This window comes from Panthera pardus, unplaced genomic scaffold (genome assembly GCF_024362965.1).
Source record: "Panthera pardus isolate Hobbes unplaced genomic scaffold, ASM2436296v1 HiC_scaffold_21, whole genome shotgun sequence".
Classification (NCBI taxonomy): domain Eukaryota; kingdom Metazoa; phylum Chordata; class Mammalia; order Carnivora; family Felidae; genus Panthera; species Panthera pardus.
Window position 1 is genome coordinate 33,966,687 of NW_026526777.1, and position 19,560 is coordinate 33,986,246.

At 42.1% G+C, this 19,560-nt stretch overlaps 2 protein-coding genes and 2 long non-coding RNA genes across 8 annotated transcripts in view; 2 read left to right on the forward strand and 2 right to left on the reverse strand.

Annotated features, from left to right (window-relative positions):
- The window catches only part of CR1L (complement C3b/C4b receptor 1 like), a 66,955-nt gene extending 58,969 nt beyond the window's left edge, over nucleotides 1–7,986 (forward strand). Inside the window, exons 18-19 of the mRNA XM_019429908.2 lie at nucleotides 3,298–3,399; nucleotides 7,159–7,986. Of these exons, the coding sequence (XP_019285453.2) occupies nucleotides 3,298–3,399; nucleotides 7,159–7,171 (115 nt within the window). The 3' untranslated portion in view covers nucleotides 7,172–7,986. The remainder of the gene's footprint in view (nucleotides 1–3,297; nucleotides 3,400–7,158) is intronic.
- LOC128778834 (uncharacterized) lies at nucleotides 1,542–12,683 on the reverse strand. Of its 3 annotated transcripts, XR_008424611.1 has the most exons (4): nucleotides 12,158–12,683; nucleotides 11,253–11,360; nucleotides 4,352–4,528; nucleotides 1,542–3,657 (listed from the first exon to the last, which is right to left on the reverse strand). It is a non-coding gene; the product is annotated as an uncharacterized LOC128778834 (long non-coding RNA). The 3 variants fall into 3 exon arrangements; XR_008424610.1 differs by having other exon boundaries at nucleotides 1,542–4,528; XR_008424612.1 differs by lacking the exons at nucleotides 1,542–3,657; nucleotides 4,352–4,528 and adding an exon at nucleotides 5,713–6,647.
- A 274-nt stretch (nucleotides 12,684–12,957) lies between these two features.
- The window catches only part of LOC109255311 (membrane cofactor protein-like), a 30,946-nt gene continuing 24,343 nt past the window's right edge, over nucleotides 12,958–19,560 (forward strand). The window contains exons 1-2 of one of the 3 annotated variants that reach the window (XM_019429922.2): nucleotides 17,521–17,667; nucleotides 18,454–18,563. In XM_019429922.2, the coding sequence (XP_019285467.1) occupies nucleotides 17,654–17,667; nucleotides 18,454–18,563 (124 nt within the window). In that variant the 5' untranslated portion in view covers nucleotides 17,521–17,653. Of the gene's footprint in view, nucleotides 13,076–17,520; nucleotides 17,668–18,453; nucleotides 18,564–19,560 lie in introns of those variants that run through there. The other 2 variants (XM_019429931.2, XM_019429940.2) reach the window with 2 other exon arrangements.
- The window catches only part of LOC128778835 (uncharacterized), a 56,172-nt gene continuing 52,691 nt past the window's right edge, over nucleotides 16,080–19,560 (reverse strand). Inside the window, exon 4 of the long non-coding RNA XR_008424613.1 lies at nucleotides 16,080–17,259. This is a non-coding gene — a long non-coding RNA (uncharacterized LOC128778835). The remainder of the gene's footprint in view (nucleotides 17,260–19,560) is intronic.

Sequence of the window (19,560 nt, forward strand, 5' to 3'; positions counted from 1 at the left end):
GGTAGGGAAGCCCAAAAACGGTGTTATCCCAAAGCAGAAGGCTCTGAGTTTGCAGAGACATTCAGTGGCTTGCTTAAAATCGTACCAGCAGGAAGTTGTTCAGGGGTAGGGCTTCAGCCTGATGATCTTAGAATCCTGAACCCATTTGGCTCTCAGGTAAAAATTTCAGCTGCTCATTTCTGAATCTGATTCTGTATCATCCAGTACAGCATACAGCACAAAACGGGAATAATTCTGTTTTTCTTTCAATATTTCCCATCTGCTTTATTGGATTTTTTTTTTTTTTTTTAGGGACTCTGGTACATTAAGAGTACATTGTTCTCCTAGAGAATAGTATGCAATCTCTTCCTTTTTATTCTCAGTTATCTATAGGATAATTATAATTATCTATAGGATAATTATAATATTTCCGTCAGGGCCTCCGTCCTTATGAAGCCCTTCATTAGCCTTTATTAGGTTTGCTGAAAACTTAGGGAAGTCCATTCATGCAGACTTAAAGTTCTGTGACTTTTTAAAATCGTTACTAAATAGGTCCTTTTAGGCTCTGAAGATCATGTAGACCAGAGTAAATTACAGTTTGGTTTGGGTCACTATTCATTGTCAAGTTCATTGGGATGATCATGTTTGATAAATGCGTGTTCACTGGAAATATTTTGTTTTCAGATGCTTAACTGGGCAATGAAAAGTAACCACGGGTTCAACTTTCTCCTGCTTAATCTCAGGCTAAATGTAAAGGTTGTTTGTAAGGTGTGAATAAAAGTCTGCTTACTCATTTTGAGTGACTGCATGTTTAAAAATTGAAATTGTTCATTTTGTGATTACAAAACCTCACTGGCCTGATATTTCACTAGTGAAAAATGCTGTTATCTGCACAGTTGGCATTTCACTGTGTATTTACTAAATACTTGCGACAAATGTTAACAAGGTAAGTCATGCGCTTGATCACTGAGGAGTAATGCTGTTACACTTGTCCATTCAGAGCCCGTTTATCCTTGCCTTTTGTTTCTGCCGCTGATCTATTTCCTTTTCTCTACAAACAGCCTTCTTGTCCATAGTGAGACAGCACTTTAAGGTCTTTGTTGGCTTAATGCTTAGTGTGACAAAACTATTAAAGCCCCTCTGTGCAAAGGCTCCCTGTGTTTTCCTATGTTCACATTAACCACAATATTACAAAAATCTGTCTTTCCTCCTGTGGGTCCCCTTCACTGCTTGCACAGAACACTTCACTTTTGACTTCTGGTCACTAAATGTGCGGGGGTTTCCCCCCCCCCCCCCCCATACCAAACAATTCTGTGACACCAGCTGTGTGTCCTACAATTTAACTTAATTCAATTCTTAAACTGTCTACCTGGAGATAATGTCAGATCGCACAGCTTCGGGTCTCAGTTCTGCAAGACTATTCCCACCCCACTTCACATGTCAATCTCAAGTACAAGTTGTCATCTGTGCTTCTGACAGATGGGCTATAAATCTGAGTTCCCGGGAATCCCTCCTTGAGTTTGATGTATTTGCTAAAGTGGCTCATAGAACTCAGGGAAGCATTTACTTATATTTATCCGTTTATTAAGGGGTATGAGAAAGAATACAATGAACAGCCAGCTGAGGAAAGACATAGGGTGTGGTCTGGAAGGGTCCCAAGCACAGGAGCTTCTGTCCCTACGGAGCTGGGGTGCATCACATTCCCCAAACATGGATACATTCACATGCTAGGAAGCTCTCTGAACCCCATACCTCTGAGATTTTATGGAAGTTTGTTGATGTAGGCATGATCAATTATTAATTTCATTTCCAGACTCTCTCCCCTCTCTGGAGGGTAGGGGATGGGGCTGAAATTCCAACCTTCTGATCACAGTTTCATCATTCTAGTGACCAATGAGCTATCCGGGAGCCATCCAGGAGCACAGCCAGAGTCACCTCATTTGAAAAAAAGATTCTCCTAGTGCTCTTACCACTTAGGACTTCACAAGGATTTTAGGAGAACTGTGTCAGAGATGGGGTCAAAAAATAAATATTAAAACAAGAGATCATCCTAGTGCTCTTAAAATTATACATGGGCTTCAGATATCCGTGCCAAGGACTGAGGGAAGAAAACAATATATATTTTCTGTTATCTCATAACCACCATCAATCAACTGGATAGGTATTCATTCAACGTATATTAAGGTTGTATTTTCTCACACCCCACGTACCACTCACCCAAGACTGCCATTCCCCGGCTAACCACTTAGTCATTGCTCCGTGGACGCCCATAACACCTGTCAGTACAACCCTCTACTCTTCCTCAGGCGTGGATCTCAAGTTTGTCCTTCCTCATTCTGGGAACACTTTGGCTTCTGACTCAGTCTTCCTCTTTGTCTCAGGGACACCCTCATTCTAATTTCCACCAAAGGGTAAAGACGAACTGAGCAATGAGGAAGTACTGGGGGGCAGTGGAGTGAGTTAACTCTGCGCTTCGATCCTTAAGTCCCTAATACCAACACATATTTGACCTCTAAGGGTACTGGTATTGTACCATTTACCATGTCGTTTATGTAAAATGAAGTGCTTAAACAACTGCCAAAGAGGCAGAGTAGCATCCCAGGTAAGATGATGGGCTTTGCAATCATTAGGAGCCGTGTCATACCCACGTACTAGCTATGAAACCCTCAGCAAGGCACTCATCTTCTCTAAACTTTATTTTCCTTGTCTGTAATGTGGGGACAATAATAGCTCCTACCTCACTTAACATGGTGCCTCGGTTAGGATGAATGTCAGAAAGTGTGAGCTATTGTTATTTACATGTGATTGTTATTGACATTTAAAAGTGCTTAAATGCTTGGATTTACCCTAGTCCTCAAATGCCTCCGGACAACTGCTGCTGCTGTCCAAACTCTGGGTGTTAACTGTACACAAAACAGAACTTCTATCTTCGCTGTAGCGGAAGAAGGAAGCCTTGTGTAAGATTGTTGTGCAAAGCTGTTGCCCTTGTGAAGCCTAAATGTCACCACCTGGTGGTAAACAGTATTTACCAGTCAAAATGACTTTGGAAGCAAATGTCCTTTGAAGGCATGGACACTTGTGTATCAGCAATTCAGTCTCCTGGCAACGTACAGGATGGTTTTAGTTTTATTTCCTACTCTGAGCTATTTAGTCTTGAGAGGTGGGATTTGGTTGTTTTCCTCTTACATATCGTGCAAAGATTTCAGAAACATGAGGCAAGTTATGCCCTCAATTTCAAAATGAAAGCCACTGACTACTTTCTTCCAAGACTGATGTGTATAAAATTATTTGTCTTATTTTTCTCCCTCTGCCAATTAGCAAAAGTACAGATGAAAAACGTAAGGAGAGTATCCATTTACATCCTCAAGAAGACAGCGGTGTAAGTCCTCAAACTGTGCAAACAAATCAGGAGAACAGCAGGTACCTAATGTACATATTGAATTCATAATGTTGTCAGTAACTCAGAGCGAAAGTGAGAACAGGATGTGCCTAAGATGTTGCTCTGGCTGGATCCCTGGGACCACCGGAGATAGAAAGTTCTTCAGGAACTGGAAATGCCTTGGTTGTTGTTTTCTTAGATTCTTGTTTCCAGGGAGTTGGGTGATGGCTGTCAGCGCTGTGCTCCGGGCACTGTTTTCTCAAAGCATTCCTGTATTTTTGTGCGCTGGTGCTATAAACCTTCGAGAAGAAGCAAGCTTTTGTTTTCTTGTGGAACGCAAGCATTTGGCACTTGGCTGTCCCCCTGGCTCCCCCTTCCCTTAAATGTGCAGGATCACCTGGGGATCCTGTGGAGACTTCGCATTTACCTCCCCCTGCTTTCTGACTCCCACTGAATTCTCTGCCTCACCAGGTCTCCTAGGACTGCTCTCTCCTTCCTGTTTCCTGTCCTCCCCAACAGGGGCTTGTCACCACACCTCATCCCCGCATGCCACCTAGTCAAAGTACCAGCCTACTACCGTAGCTGTTGGGTGCTCACTGTTTAGCTGTTTGCTACAGGACCGGGGTGAAAAGGGAAATTACCAAATTATGTGTGCCGAAGTGGCACACACGTAGAAGTGAATATTAGAAATCAATGGACTAAAAAGTGACTGTTTTGTAAATATAGGTATTGGAACCCAGCCTCCCCCACTATTAGCCTATTTATGGCTGCTTTCATGCTCTAACAGCAGAATTGAGTAGAAGCCACACAGACCAAGACTTACTATCTGGTCCTTCAGAAGAAAAATGCCAAACCCTGAACTCTATCATATGATCAGGGTTTTCTCACTGTTTAGTTTCCCTGTAAGCCTTGGCTTTCCAGTCTTTTCCTAGGCCACTCTCACATTAGACACTCGTCAGTTTTGTTAAAATCTTTAATGTGTTCTCAGGGTACCTCATTTTGACTCTTGGTCTTGTCGTAAATTCAAAATTCCATTTTTCTTTACCATACAGAGCAATTCACCCAGTCCTTGCTTCCTCTGGCTGTGCCTAAGTATCCTAAAATTTTTATTCAGATTCTTGGGTGTCTGAAACACCAGCACGAAAATGCCATAAAGGGGATTGGCCACTCCTGTAGAAAGCAGAAGCAAAAAGTATCATGTGTTTTCGTCAATTTCCTTTCTGTCCTCTTTCCCATATATCAATGTGCACTTATCTAAACTTGGCATTTTATATCTGCACACATGTCCCAAATCTTAAATTCAACATCGGACAGTAGAAGTGGCCACAGGAAAAGGCAAGGGGTCAGAGAGGCATTTTATAATCAAGACATAGGCAATTCAAATCGTTTGAACAAATATATCGGGTATGGTCAACTTTCTCCTAAATAGAAATTTGCAAATCCCTACGTTTATTTTCTGGCTTGTACTCACCTTGCTTTTGCTGAACAGTTTGTTTTTCATGACTGTTTATGGAAGCAAATGAAATGTGCATTGCTTTTTAAAAACTCAGTATTAGTAATTAACTTTTTGAAGCTATAATAACCATCAGCCTGATTCTTCTCAAAAGAGCATATACTTAGAGAAGCTTGACTAGTGTATCAGTAGGATATAGAAGTCATGAGACAGGAATGGCATGATTTCCTAAGAGAGTGTTTTTTTTTTTTCCTACTGTGACCCCAGTAGTTTGAAAAGAGCATTATTTATATCTTAACACAAATACATAGGTATAGGAACAGAAGTCAAATAATGCAAATAATAAAATAAAAATTTTATTTTAAGATAAAATAAGACAGATAATACTATGCTTTCAGGAATACTTTACATTATGCCTCCGAGGCTCTTGGGGTGATGTACTGCTTTACTATGTAAAGTACTATAAAAGTACTTTGTAAAGTACTATAGTACTTTACATATAGTACATATAGTACATATAAAAGTACAATGTAAAGTACTATAGTCCTTTACTATGATGGAAAAGCTGGGCCAGACTGATTCATCCCTAGCCAGATTGCCACCCACTGTAAACACACAAAGTAACTGCCCACTGTGAGGGCAATGGTTGTCTTTACGAAAGTCCATTCAAAAATAATACAGAATTATACTTAAAATATCATTTGATATCTCCTCAATCCTGGCCGGTTACCCACCTAAACGCTTTACCATTTTCCTTCCAATCCTATCTGCATTACTCCACTCAGAATTCACTCACCCAAGAAGCCCTCCCAATGTGCTGTGGTCCAAAGTAATGTCTTTCTTTGGCACTCATAGAACTTAGTGCCTATACCATTTTTAAAATAGTGTCTTTTAATAGTAATATGTGCTTATTGAAAAGGTAGAAAATACAGAAAATATAAAGTATATAAAAATGACCTATAATAGCCTTCATCCAGTGGCTAGTACTCTTAAGCTTCTTCACATTTACAGGGTTATACACTGAGATTATATTGACTGTATAACATTATTCCTGGTGTGGTTTCTACCAAATAACCACCATCCTTTTATCATTAAAAACTGTATATACGCTTATATGCCATAGTATCCAATATTTCATTTATTGTTTTTGCCCAGTAACACCAATGCATTCATTCGCTTGCTCATTCATTCTTCAAACATTTGTCACTTGTAATCTACCAATATCATACTTATGTGTTTTCTTTCCCATGCTAAATTAACTTATGAGTAAGTTAATTTCCCCAAATTCTAAGTACAGACTTACTAAAATGAGAAGTGTACACTAAACAGTTGAGAATACATTTATCAAAATTTCATTTATCCTCAACTTTTTGGACACATTTTTTTATATCAAGGTGCATCTCAAATTGTGTAGACTGACTGTTGACCACCGTTTTAATAATAATACAGGAAGTCTGAAATGAATTTGTCACAAGTCTCTTTTTCAAGATTGGGATTTTGGCCACAGTGCTCCACAGGAGCGAGGTTGATCATCTGTGGCCACATATGGCAGACAAGGAGTGAGTTAGTGTCTGTACCAAGCTTAGGACCCGTGCACTCGAGCCAAGTGCAAGGGCAGAGGGTGATACAGGGCAAGAGGCAGACTCCAAAGACACAGCTGCATGCCGAAGGACGTGAGAATGTTCAAAGATGACGCAGGTACCAAGCGTTGGGACGTGTCACGAGGTAGAAAGGGAACAATGATGGGGGATCAGGCGGCAGTAATAGCGGGGTGTCCGGTGAGCCGATGGGCCTCAACAGGGATCTGTCCGCTGGCGGAAGGACAGTCTTCCCGGCCTTGAGGAAGAGGAGAGGCTTCAGCATGGGCAGGGAAGCATTTGGACATCACGGACCATACAATAATTTCTTTCAGTCTTGACGGTGTTGGGGGACGAGGACCTGTTCTCTGAGGCTGGCCCTCCTCCAAACTACCAGCTCCTGTTTGCTTTCCCCTGCCACAACATGGCTCAGAAGAGACTCAGAAATATTTGGTGTGTTATGAGGAACCTCTGTTTTTGGAATGAGGCTCTTTTTATTTAGTTGCCCAACGCTGAGAAACATTTTTCCTTTGATAAAAGCAGCAACGGGGAAAGGTCAGCTTATTCATTAATCTCTCTCTTATCTATTAAGTGTCTCAGCTTTTGCAATACCTTCTTGTGCCCTGCACAGCAACCGCTAAAGAAGGCAATAAACACTTCTTCTGAACTCATAATTGGTGTAATACTGTCATCATGATTATTAGCAGTAAGTTCTGGGTAATTCATTTCAGCCATGCTGTCATCTGAATAAAAATATCCTGTTATTTCAGTGTCCTTCCTTGACAAAGTATATAAAGCTGGAGAACACCTCGAATTAAAATGTTGGTCGGGAAGGAAGCGATTCATTTCAACAGAATAAGATGTGAAACGCATAAAATCCCAACTGGAAGTGACCTCACAGAGATGCAAGCATGTGCACTTGAAGATGCTGAAGTGCCTCCAGAATCTAGGAAAAGCTCCCTCCTCTTAGTTTGGATTACTGTCACTCCTTCACCTTCTGTCCTTGTGCTCAAAGCACACACCATCCATTTAGGGGAAAAGACTGCCCTTGGGCTATATAAATAGCCTCACTTACTTAAAGGACAAAGGTGTTGCCTAGGATCTTGGTTTACCAGTTTGTATTTTCCTTTCTTATTTTCAAATGTCCATACTATGGAATGGGCTCATTAACGAGAATTTGAAAATCCAGAGGGACGATGTGAAAAACAAGTCACATAGAATTATACTACTCTGTGATAACCGCTGGTAATATTTTGATTTTTCTGCTAACCTTTGATTTTTTGCTAACCTTCCTTCATGTATGTTTCTTTATACATAAGTCTTACTTAAATAGTTAGGTTTTCTGTTATAGAGCAAAATCTCCTCCTATTAGATCTGAGTAAAATATAGCTATATCAGTTTTTACTTTCCTTAGAAAAAAGAATATTTTCTGTTTATTAAAAAAACATTAAATGATTCTGGAGAAGAGGTTTTCAAGAGAAATATCTGAAACAATGAGTTTTGGATATTCCTAAGTTGATTTTCAAAAGCACTTTTACTCTATTCTTTACAAAAACATAACTATTTTAAATAAAAGAATAATTTTATTATAAAAGCAAGTGGCTTACTTTTGTATGGATTCAGAATACACTAAATAAACTAAGAAACTATGACTTTAAGAAGTTAAAAAATTGGGGCTCCTAGGTGGCTCAGTCAGTTGAGTGTCCGACTTCGGCTCAGGTCATGATCTCACAGTTCGGGAGTTCGAGCCCCGCATTGGGCTCTGTGCTGACAGCTCAGAGCCTGGAGCCTGCTTCAGATTCTGTGTCTCCCCCTCTCTCTGCCCCTTCCCTGCTCATGCTCTGTCTCTCTCTGTCTCTCAAAAATGAATAAACGGTAAAAAAAAATTTTTTTTAAAAAGAAGTTAAAAAATTAATATATAAATAAGTGGTCTTAGAGTCCTTAACTAGTCCACATACTTACGGATCAAAAATTATCTGGTGTGATATTATGGGTCATGCTAATAATCTAGAAAATATCAGAATCTTCCTGGATATTTAACAATAGATTCGCATATGACTACTGCTATCTACCGTGTAATCCTGGGTTTTAAGTTACTTTTAGAGTGTATTCTGCCAAATTGACCTTGATAAATATAAAGAGTGAGCTGAACATCAACTTGAGGTTTTCTTTAAAATCATGGAAGGTAGGGAAAAACAGAATAAGCAAAGTCAACTGACAAACCAGAAGAAAAAATTACAGCTTATATCATGGACAGGGGAAACAGGCATATTTAGAGAGTTAAAAATTCAAAAACCATCCCTCTCCATTCCCCCTCCCTGCAAAAGGGCAAAAGATATACAGCCAGGTCACCAAAAGAAGAAAGGGAAGTGACCTATGAATATATAAAAATCCTAAATGGCTTTGCTTAGCTGGAATACAGGGAAATCTATTACGTCTTAAGCTTCTGAAGAAGTACATTTTAAAGGAGGGCTAGAAAATAGTTGTTGGGGACTGGGCTGTTTTCGAATCAAAATTCCCTATCACATGAAAAAAATGTAAATTCCTTTTTTTCCACCCAGAATGAAGTAGGTCTGTGAGTATTGTGATTAACAACTATCTGATGCCTGGGACATTTAATTTCAAGAAATTCATGAGACTTTTTTTACCTGTACAACATTTATATAAGGGAAATACTCTATATACTAACTATGGGTAAAATACTGAATTTCAAGTTTAAAAATTTTTAAATACAAACTTTATTTGTATTCTTGAGCAATTGTGTTAACCTCTGGCCTTACATTTTCCTTCTGAAAAGCAGGGGCTGGTCCAGCTGGTCTCCAAAGTTATTCCTAGTGCTAATATTCTCTTTTTTCTCATTTGCCTTTTGTGTACATGCAAGTGTGAGGTGTACGTTAGTTTAAATCTATGACGTTTAAATAAAATGTTCTGTCTCCATCATTATAATAAGAAAGGGATAAAAGATGTTCCTTTCTAAATCTACTTGTGGACTATGGTTTGTAATATATTTACATTTTAAACCTTCACAAGCCAAGAGGAAACAAAATGAGTATGTGTTCCTTCTAAGAAATGCCTTCCTTTCTGCACTTGGTTGTTTTAGAATCCCGGGGCAGGTAATGGCTTACCACAGGAATGCTCTCGCTGGTAAGAGCTAAATAAGAAGGTCAACTGAATGGCAGGTGTTTACCAGATACAAAGGGCGGTGGCACAGCCCCCAGGGCCAACATCAGCAAGATGGTTGAACCATCCTGTTTAGCCATCCTCTTTCGGGTTTTCACAAACGCCTCGTGTGTAATTCACCATGGCAGCGGAAAGCCTCTCCTGAGAGCACTCACAGGCCCATTCCTGCTGCTAGCCCGACCTCTGATAAGCGCGATGCAAACAGACTAATTTAGGAGGCCAGGGATCATCCAACATGACCATTTATTTTCCAGAAGTTGGCCTGTGTTTAATGACAGCCTCACACACCTACCTCCTCCCCACTGGCCTTCACACAGTCTGAAAGGAGATGTAGCACGTAGCTCCAGACCTGGTCTACGCACAGGCATGTTCTCCGTGCTCTCCTCTCCTGCACTTCAGCAGTGTGACAGAATCTCCAGGGGGAGCGGCAGAAACCATGAGTGTTTACTCCCCTGCTTCACTCAAAGCCTGGACTCTTGAGTGCCATTCCCGTCAGGGCTTCAAGGAGTTCACTGTCGACACTCTCCCTTTGAACCAAGTCACTAAAACGATCTCAAGGCTAAGGGACAGACAGCGGCTCTGCTTCGTAACACAGCTTGCAGTGCCCGATCCAGGAACGGTTTGTGTGCACACAGTTGTAGCTCGTTCCTTTTAGAGGCAAACCCCACTTTGCTCCCAGTATCTTAAAATTCTTACAACAAAATCTCTCAGAGCTTCCCCGGCATTTGGTAAACCCATGGTGGCGGAGAATTGGCAGAGGCATGTTAGATGCACGAGACAGCAACCCCCATTTATTTCATTCAGTATATATAGGTTTTTATTATACACCTTACAGACACAGAACTGTCTCAGCACTGAAGCTACAGCAAGAGAACTCTGTCCCTGTCTCATGGAGCTTGTCCAGAAAAATAAGGAACAGGGCTCGGGACCTTTCAGATAAATTATGTGATGCATCGCGTCAAATAAAAATAATCAATGTGAAAGTACTCAATTATATTAAGAGTGGTTTGATGAACGCCAGGCATAGAAACTTGACTGATTGAAAGTTCCAGCAAAACCCCAAGTCTTGAATCTAATCTAGTGTATGACACTAAGAAACCAAACACTAGCCATATACCGTTCCACATCTTTTAAATTTTTTCATGAGAAAATGTGACTTCCAAGCCTAGAAATAAATGTGGAAGTTTTTTTCAGCTTTACTGAGATACAACTGACATATATCGTTGTGTACAGATGGTTGCAAAGAGTAAGAAACAGATTGTCTGTTTGCAGAAATAATGTCAACATTGAGCTGAAAAACATTTCTGTCCTATCACTCTTAATAATTCTAAGAATTTCCAGAAATGATAATTCTCCCTCATTTGAGTTTCCAGTGTCTCCTTAATTATATATACCTCCTTCAATTAAGTGTCATCATGGAGTGTCTCGTTTTTATACTCCAAGATAGTAGGTAAGGTGTTGATTTTATACAACAATCCACAATTTTGTGGCCTACAGGCTGCCCCCAGAATTGAAAATAATGTTTTGGTCTGGGAAGAGGAAATTCTACGGTTTGTCCAACCCAGAATGTCTTCAGTGCATTTTGGGTACAGAATTTTAAAAATAGAGAGAGATTTCTGTAATTCCAGAATATGAAACTGAAGTTTATGCAGAGAGCTTACATGTCCTTCCCATCGTCTCATACCTTGACTCTTTGTGGTGCAGGTTTCATCAGTACCATTCGTGAAAACAATAGCAGTTGGGTTTTTTTTCTTTACTGATTCCAAATGTAATGTAAGACCGTAACAGAAAACTGAAAAGCACAAAGAAAATGAAATATCCATAATCCTCTCAAGTATTAGTTAATTTTGGTATATGTCCAACTAATCTCTATTTACATGTATCAATATACTACTTTCGTTTTAATAAAAGAATACCAAAAGGCACATACTGATCTGGAATCTGCTTTTTCCACTTACATAGGTATCATATTTTTAACATGGATTTTTTTTTTTACACTGCTTGCTGCCTAGACATTCATACCGTAAAGCCACCTATCAAAACTGCCTTCTACTTTTGCTAGACACTTAGGATTTATTTTCCCCCCCTAAATTATACATCTTTGATCACAGCTCTGACGATTTCTTTGGCATGAACCCTAAATGGAACAACTAGTGGTTTAAAAGTCATGTCCATTTGAAAACTTAATATATGGACAAGTTAACTTGAAAGCCAAAAGTTTGAGGGTGTTGGCCCCCCGATACATTTACTCACGCTGGTTGAAAGCCAAAAGTTTGAGGGTGTTGGCCCCCCGATACATTTACTCACGCTGGTTGACATTTATCCTTCTTTGCCAGCTAATAGGAAGAAAATGTCACCTCCTTTTGTGTGCTCTTTTAATAAAGGTCATGTTACTTCTCCTCTTACTAGTCATACAGGTTTAATCACAACGCTACAAATAGATCTGGCTCATTCTTCATTTTCCGCTTGACTTTCCACCGAGAGATTGTTTCCCCAGAAAAGCTCTCTCTTATCAATTCCTCACATCCCGACAATAAAGGCTTTGAGTTATCTCCAGGAGATTGGCAATTAATACTCCCTTGTCCTTACCTTTTTCGTGCATGTTTTTTCCTCTTCAATAAAACATTCAGTTGCTCAAGGGCAAGGGCCCCAGAGAGGTGAGGCCCGATATGCTAATGGCCCGGTGTCCTTTAATAATTCATCTCCTATCCTTTCCTTAGGGGTTGGGAGTGCAGTGGCCAAACCTTTGAGATTCTGAAATCTAGCAGGCCTTGAGAAGATCCAAGAGCAGGTGCTGAGCCCCGAAAATCACAAGTATTGTCCCTAAATATGCCCGATCACTGCCAACTCTTGAAACAAGGGCCCAGGGGGTCCGGACAGTCCCGAGTGCCTCAGGACACGACCGGAGCCCCGAGGGGTGCTGGCCCCACGACGACCCGCTGCCTGGGCTCTGGGTTTGTATTTTCAGGGCGAGGCGCTTTTCCGCTCCGGAAAGGAGCGGAAAGGATGACCCCCCCAGCTCTCGTTTCTTTTCGACCCTTCCAGATGCGGCGGGGAGCCGGCCGAGTCCCGCAAGCCGCCGGGGGCCTCGCGTAGGTGAGCAGACGGGGGCGCCGCAGGGCGCCCGCGGTAGTGGACGCAGGCGGCTGCCCACCGGGTGGGGAGACCCCAGTCTAACAGGCCCCGCTCGCAGGCCCCGCCTCCAGCCGCCTGCCGGCCCCGCCCACACTGACTGGAAGTCCAGGCACTTCCGCCCAAGCACCGCCCAGGCCACGCCCCCGCGCCTGGGCGAATGACACCTGGGTACTGGGGGAATTGTTGCGTCTGGTACCGGACTCGGGAGGGTCCCTGCTCTGCGGACTCTCGGGTTCCCACAGATATCCAGGAGGATGATGGCGTCCTGCGCGCGGCGCCCTTGCCGTCCCCGCCTCCCCGACAGGCGCCTTTCTTGGCGCGTGGTCGGGATTCTTTTGGTAGCCCCAGTGCTCCTGCTCTCTCTAAACTCTGGTAAGAGCCTGGAGAGGGTGTGTCCCCTGGCTGCAAGGGGGAGCGGGTCCAAAGGCCCAAGGCCCCGGACCTTTACTTTCCTAACTTTCGGATCCTTGTCTCACTATTGATCTGGTTGCAGTCACATCGATAAGCAGAGACTGCATGACTCACTGTGAGACCCCCAGTGCCATGCACACAGTGGCCGTCAAGAAATTGTTGCTAAAATCTATTGGGAGTGGCAGACACCAAGCATACTACTAATAAATATGTTGTAGCGCAGAAGTGCTCTGGAGGAAAGGAGCTTGAGTCCCTGACAGCATTTAACTGGAGGCAGGAACAGTTTTCTCTTTAAACAGGCCATGCTCTGCCACTGTGGGGCTTCTGCACTTGGTATTCCCTTCGACTTGGAGCATCCACCCCCGGCCCCTTGTGCCGAAGGCTCCTTTTTGTCCTTCACACTCAGCTGAGATGTCGCCCCCTCGGAAGGCCCCTCTCTGACCACCCCGTCTCAGGTGGACCCACTCACTCCACCTCAAATCCCCCGCCTGGGAGTCACCCTTGCAAACCTGTGTCTTCTGCTCTCCCCACTAGAATGCAGAGAGCTCCTCTGTCTTGTCACACTTGTGGTTCCAGATGCCCATTTTCTGCGGCAGCATCAACACTCTTGTATACACATTAAGTACCAGAAAATGAAATAAAGGATTCAGGTGAGGCTTACAGTACCGGAGGAAGGTTCTTTAAAGAATCGTGCTTAGGATGGCCTATCCGTGGTGCCTAAGCTGAGGCAGGGGCGCCTGTCAGAGGGGCTCTGTCTTCCATTGTTTATGTAGAGTCTTGCTTGATACTGATCATCAAACAGTTCATTTCTGTGTGGGGGGAGTGGAGTGGAGAGGGGCCAGTGGTGGTAAAAAGAAAACAAAAAGAAGTTTTTAAAAAGGATCAAGGTTAGATTAGCCTTCTAGCTAAAAGTGGAAGGAGACTCTGAATGTTATTTGGAATAGAGGAAAGAGACAAATGAAATGAACAGAGTGCAACATGGAAGGGAATAAGACTTAAAAACGAAGAAAAGGGAAATCAAGGCCAAGTGTAAGGTTCAAAGGTAAAATCATGGGGTGCCTGGGTGGCCCAGTCGGTTGAGTGTCCGACTTCAGCTCAGGTCATGATCTTCCGATTTGTGAGTTTGAGTCCTGTGTCGGGCTCTGTGCTGATGGCTCGGAGCCTGGAGCCTGCTTCAGATTCTGTGTCTCCCTGACTCTCTGCCCCTCCCCTATTTGCACTCTGTCTCTCAAAAATAAAGATTAAAAAAAAATTTTTTTTTAAAGGTAAAATCAGGACAGGTATGAAATTAGGAAAAATACAAATGAGCCCTCATTACGTTGGGCAGGGAAACAGTGGGAAGGGCGTACACGGTTCAGTTTTGATGCCTCTCATCCTCTCAGGAGAAGGTGTGTAGGCAGACAGTGTTGTGCCCGGAAGCCCACCACCTCAGAGGTAGTTAGTTGCCAGCTGCACGAGATGGCAAGAAGGGAACATTTGTCCAGTTTCGGGACCAGTCTCATTCTTCTCCAAAGGGTCTGCTGTTTTGTATAAAACCCACTATCTCCTGTTGTGGGTCATATTGTTAGGTCTTTTCTTTCTCTCTAATTAAAGAAGCCAAGATCTATAAGTGCTTACATGCTAGTTTCTTAGTTTCTTTACTCTACATATGGTAATACCCAGAGGACAGTCCTTCTGGTCAGTTGCTAGGTTACAGAATACTGGGAGATAGGCAACAGAAGGAATGACATGGCCAGATCTTTCTCCAGTGCTTAAAGCTTAAAGATGGTTAGTTTCAGTGTCAGATGCCTGACAGCGTATTCTTCCCCATGGTGTTCTGTTTGACACCAGTGGTCCTTTGAGTGCCATGTTGTTTTGCCTCGCTACTCTGAGGGACATGGTGTGCTTGGTGTTGTGGCTGCATGGATGAATGGAGCCAGCCATGGGAACTGTTAAACACAAAAACATGTGATAGTGACTTGAGAGGTCCGTGCAAAGGACGGTGCAAGGGAGGGGGAAGGGGCCCTGCCTCCCCGGGGAAGTGGAAAACGCTTGCTGGAGGAACAGTTGAGTGGATTCAGTGTAAGGAGACGAGAGTTGAACAGGGCTTGCGGGTGAGCAGGTAGGAAGGGTGTTCAGAGCAGAGGGAACGCTGTGATCAGAGGCTTAGCGATGTGACATGGCTTAGGGCATCCATGGACTGTGGAGCTACCCGGTGTGGCAGCAGGAGGACACAGAGGCGAGAGAAAGGCAGAGGACTAGATCACAGAGCAGATCACTGTGAAAGCAACAGGATAGTCAAGAATGAACAATCACCATCATTAAAATTCAGCATGACGTTAGCATCTGTCCTTTGAGGGCACCTCGAGCCCTTTTGTTTGACTTGGCACATGGCAAATCTAAACCAGAGTTACTTTAATTTCTCTAGACTCGGTAGAAGATCATTTCTTGAGGACCACATTGTAGATTGTTGGTGTAAGCGCGGGAGGGTTCCAGACGAATGTGGTGGGAAGAAGTGTTGGTAGTGGAACCATGGTGCCTCGCTGCTGGAATATTTTGGGGGGTAATTTACTTAGTCCCCTTGCCTCAGTTTGCTCATCTTATGGGGTGGGGTGGGGAGAGGGTGGATGGAACCCAACTCATTGGATGCATATGAAGATTGTTAGTTAAAATGCTCTTAAAATAATGGTTGCACAAGTAGTGTTGAATGTTTGCAATTTCTAAAATTATTAATGTCACCACTGTTGTTTGAGAAAACAAGATACGGAATCCTTCATTACTGTACTTTGGGAGAAAATAAAATCCCCAGTGTTTGGAGTTCACCTTCTGTAATGTCAAAATACTGTTTCTAATAATAGCAATAAGGGAGAAAGCGTTCATAATAAAACAAGAAAGCATAGATAGATTGACATGAAAGAAATTAAATACTCTGACAAGGGGAAATAGTTGTCATTAAACCGAAGGAAAAAGTTTGAAGACAGGCATAAAACAGCAGAGAAAAAAAACAAACAAACTATAATTTGCTGCTATCTCCGGAAGAAGTTAGCTGAGCAGAAAAGAATTTGAGTTTTGATCTGAGAGCGTATGGAATTGATGACAGTGCTCATTCAGCTCTGGCACCAGGCATTGGAAGTGCAGTGATGAATCACACATGGTCCTCAGAAGGTGACCGTCTCATAGGGAGTATGCACAATAAAGACTAACACTTTGAAGTGTTCTCTGGAAGAGGTAAATGGGACATCATGAGGATACCTAACCCAGTTTTTCGATGAGAGATGTCAAGAGCCATAAGAAGTGGCATCTCAGCGGAAGCTGACGGATGAGTGGGCGGGAGGGACTTGGAGTCTCTCTGGTCGAAAAGTTAAATGATGCATGGGAGGTCTGGAGTGCTGATGGCATTCAGAAATGCTAGTGGCAATGTAGATAAGACAGGGTGGTGATTTGAGCTCAAAGGAAAGGCAGAATTAGAGAGATGGAACAGGAATTTCAGTTGTGAAAACCCTCTATCTTGTTTGCTGGGCATACGTGAGGCTGAAGAGTCAAGAGGCCACACTCTGCCTTCATAATGTTATTTGAGATAGCTTGACACTTTTCAAGTGGAGCGCGTGGGGATTGAACCAAAGACAAATTCATCTGCCTGATATGCAGCAAAGCCCAGCACAAAGCTATCAGATGTGCAGCGAGGAAAGTTTGAGAGGCAACCCAAGGAGGGGATGGGAGAACAAGCCCCAAAGCCCCCTCTCTGAAGGAGGCAAGAACAAGCTTTTTTTTTTTTTTTAATAATCATAGGGTTGGGATTATATACATATTGATAAAACAGTGGGGAAACTTACAACTAATCATGAGGAGAGGTAGAGCATGTGCATTCAGTGACCGCAAGCATATATCCCACGTTCCCTTTGGGGTGGATACTTAGCATCAGAAGGAGGCAAAATTTAGCCCCCGGCTTCATGCAGTTATCTTAGGACAAGGAGAAGGGGCTATGGGTCTGCTCTGAGAGCCAGTATAACCTGGATTGGGTCTTGGACTCCTTATCTCGGGTAAGGAATGTATGGCCTTGCTTGTTCATCCATTGACCTTGAATCCAGGCTGCTGCAGAAAAAGCTTCTGAGTTTTTTTAGTAGGGTCTGAAAAGAAACAGTAGCTGATCAGGGAGAAACAGTTCTCTGGAAGAAAAAATAAAAAAGGTTTAAATTAAGCTTTCTGCTAGTTTCAACCTCATTAAGCCGATGGGGTACAGTTTCAGGGAGGCAACTGAATATATGCAGTAGGCTCCCTGGCTAGAGATCGAGGATCTCCCTGGCAGACCAGGAGATGAGAGGCAGGTCTTCTCAGTGCTAATGAAGTCATGAGAGTATGCACACTCACCCCCGGAAGGATCTACAGAATGAAGTAACAAGAGCTCCTACAGGAACCCGTCGGGAACATCACATTATCTAATGAGGCGGAGAAGGAAAGGTAGCCAGAGGACAAGCTGAAAACCAGGGTGGTTTGCTATCCTGGAAACCGAGGAGAGAGCTTTTTGGGCAGGAGACAGCTAAGAGTCATCAATGGCTACACATGTTATACACAGGGTAACTGACATCACTCAGGAAGAAACTGTTAAGATGAATTTACCAAGAAGAGAGCCACCTAATGACTTTGAATAATTTAAGTGATTTTTATAGACTCAGAAGTGAGTGGAAAGTGAGATTACAATTGACGGGGTAGATGCCACAGTCTGTGTTTTAAGGAAGCAAAGAAAACTAGGTTGTGTAGATGCAAGAGATGTAGCGGGTAGGTCAGGTTTCACTGAGATTACAGTTTTGGTCAGAGACCATGATTTTCTGAAGGTAGCGTTTTGGGTGGAGCTGTGGGTGGGTGCCGCTGTCTGGGAGTTATTTTAATTGTTGCAAGGTTAGGGAGTGCTTGCATGATTTTTGCAAGTGTAGAGGTGAACAGTTGTCTTGATCCATAGTAGAGCACTATTTCACTTTCTTGAAACTCCTTTGGAACATTGGGGAATTTTCTGTATACTGCCTATGGTATTATATAATGGCATCTATTATTAAAGTATACCATTGCCGGGTAATAGTAATTACATGTAAACTATCTAGAACAAACTAAGCCAAGATACTCTTTTTCTGGAGCTGGAAATATTTAGTTTCAAAATCCCCATAGGAAAAAAATTCTGAGCAATAGAAGAAGTCTGATTATAAGAGGTATAAAGCTTGTAATCAATCAACTGGTTGCGAAACTAAATTATAAACTCTGCATGTTGTTGAAAGCATGTCTTTTATAGTGCATGTTAGGAGGAAGAAATACTTCAACTTAGTTGAATAAGTTAAACAATCCAATTGATTATTTCTTTTTCCATACAGATCACGGTCTATGAAAGTCATATTTGGAATTCTATCTTCTTTATCTGCTTTCAAGATAGTTACTGAAATTGAATGCATAAAACAGGAATACTTGTATAATTTAATCAGGGGTATGCTGTTACTTAATCTTTTTCTTGGTGGTTCCAGGATTTCTAATGATGTTATATATTTGTATCTACAATGGAATTATGTAGCATTTTTAGCTTTGTTTTTTTTCCTATTGTAAAATGACTCAGGGTATTCAGTGCATGTAATGTCATTAATACAACTCTATATTAGTCCTTTTTTTAAACAATGCTTTTAATTACTATGATTTTTTGTTTGCTTTTAGCTTTTGTTCTAATTTGGACAGTTGATTGAGGAACACTCACTTATCTTGGTCAGCATAGTGGAAATGTTAAAAACAAAACAAAACAAAACAAAACAAAACAAAACAAAACATATTGCCAGTAGGTGGATTTGAGGACATGATGTAAAGGAAATGTTGGCCAGTGTTTATAGATACAATTTTAGGATTTAGGAATATGGTGTAAAAGGAGAGTAATATTTCACTTGAGTAGAGTTCTCTTGACCAGTCTCTTAATCTGAAGTAAGACGGAGATCCAAGGAGTAAGAAAGAAAAGTTTCCTCAGGGATCAAAGTAGATCTATCTCCTTTGTCCTGAGGTCCTCACCCTTACAGGAGAGGCCTCCATGTTCTTTTAGCCCTTTAGGACTTTACTGGATGTGTCTCCATCATGTTGTTTTACAGAATTGTTCTGACAGATCTGTTTGGTTTTCAAGCTCATGGTCAATTAAAAAGGAAGAGGAGTTGCTGAAGTAGAAATGACACTATTCTAGGGGGAAAAATCTCCCCTCCACTCCCCTCAAAATTCTAAAAGCATAGCAACATCGTAGCTTTTCTGTAAGTGGATATTGGATAAACAGCCCAGACAGCTACCTCAGGGAGTTTCTGAAGGAATGTGTGATCCACTGATCAGTAGAGGAAGATGAACTTTTATTTGACATAATGCCCTAAAACGCAACCTTTTTTTTTCCATGTAGGGCTATTCAGAGTAGTAAATTTTGATATTTAAGTGACATCTTTTCACTTATGAAAAGCTCAGTT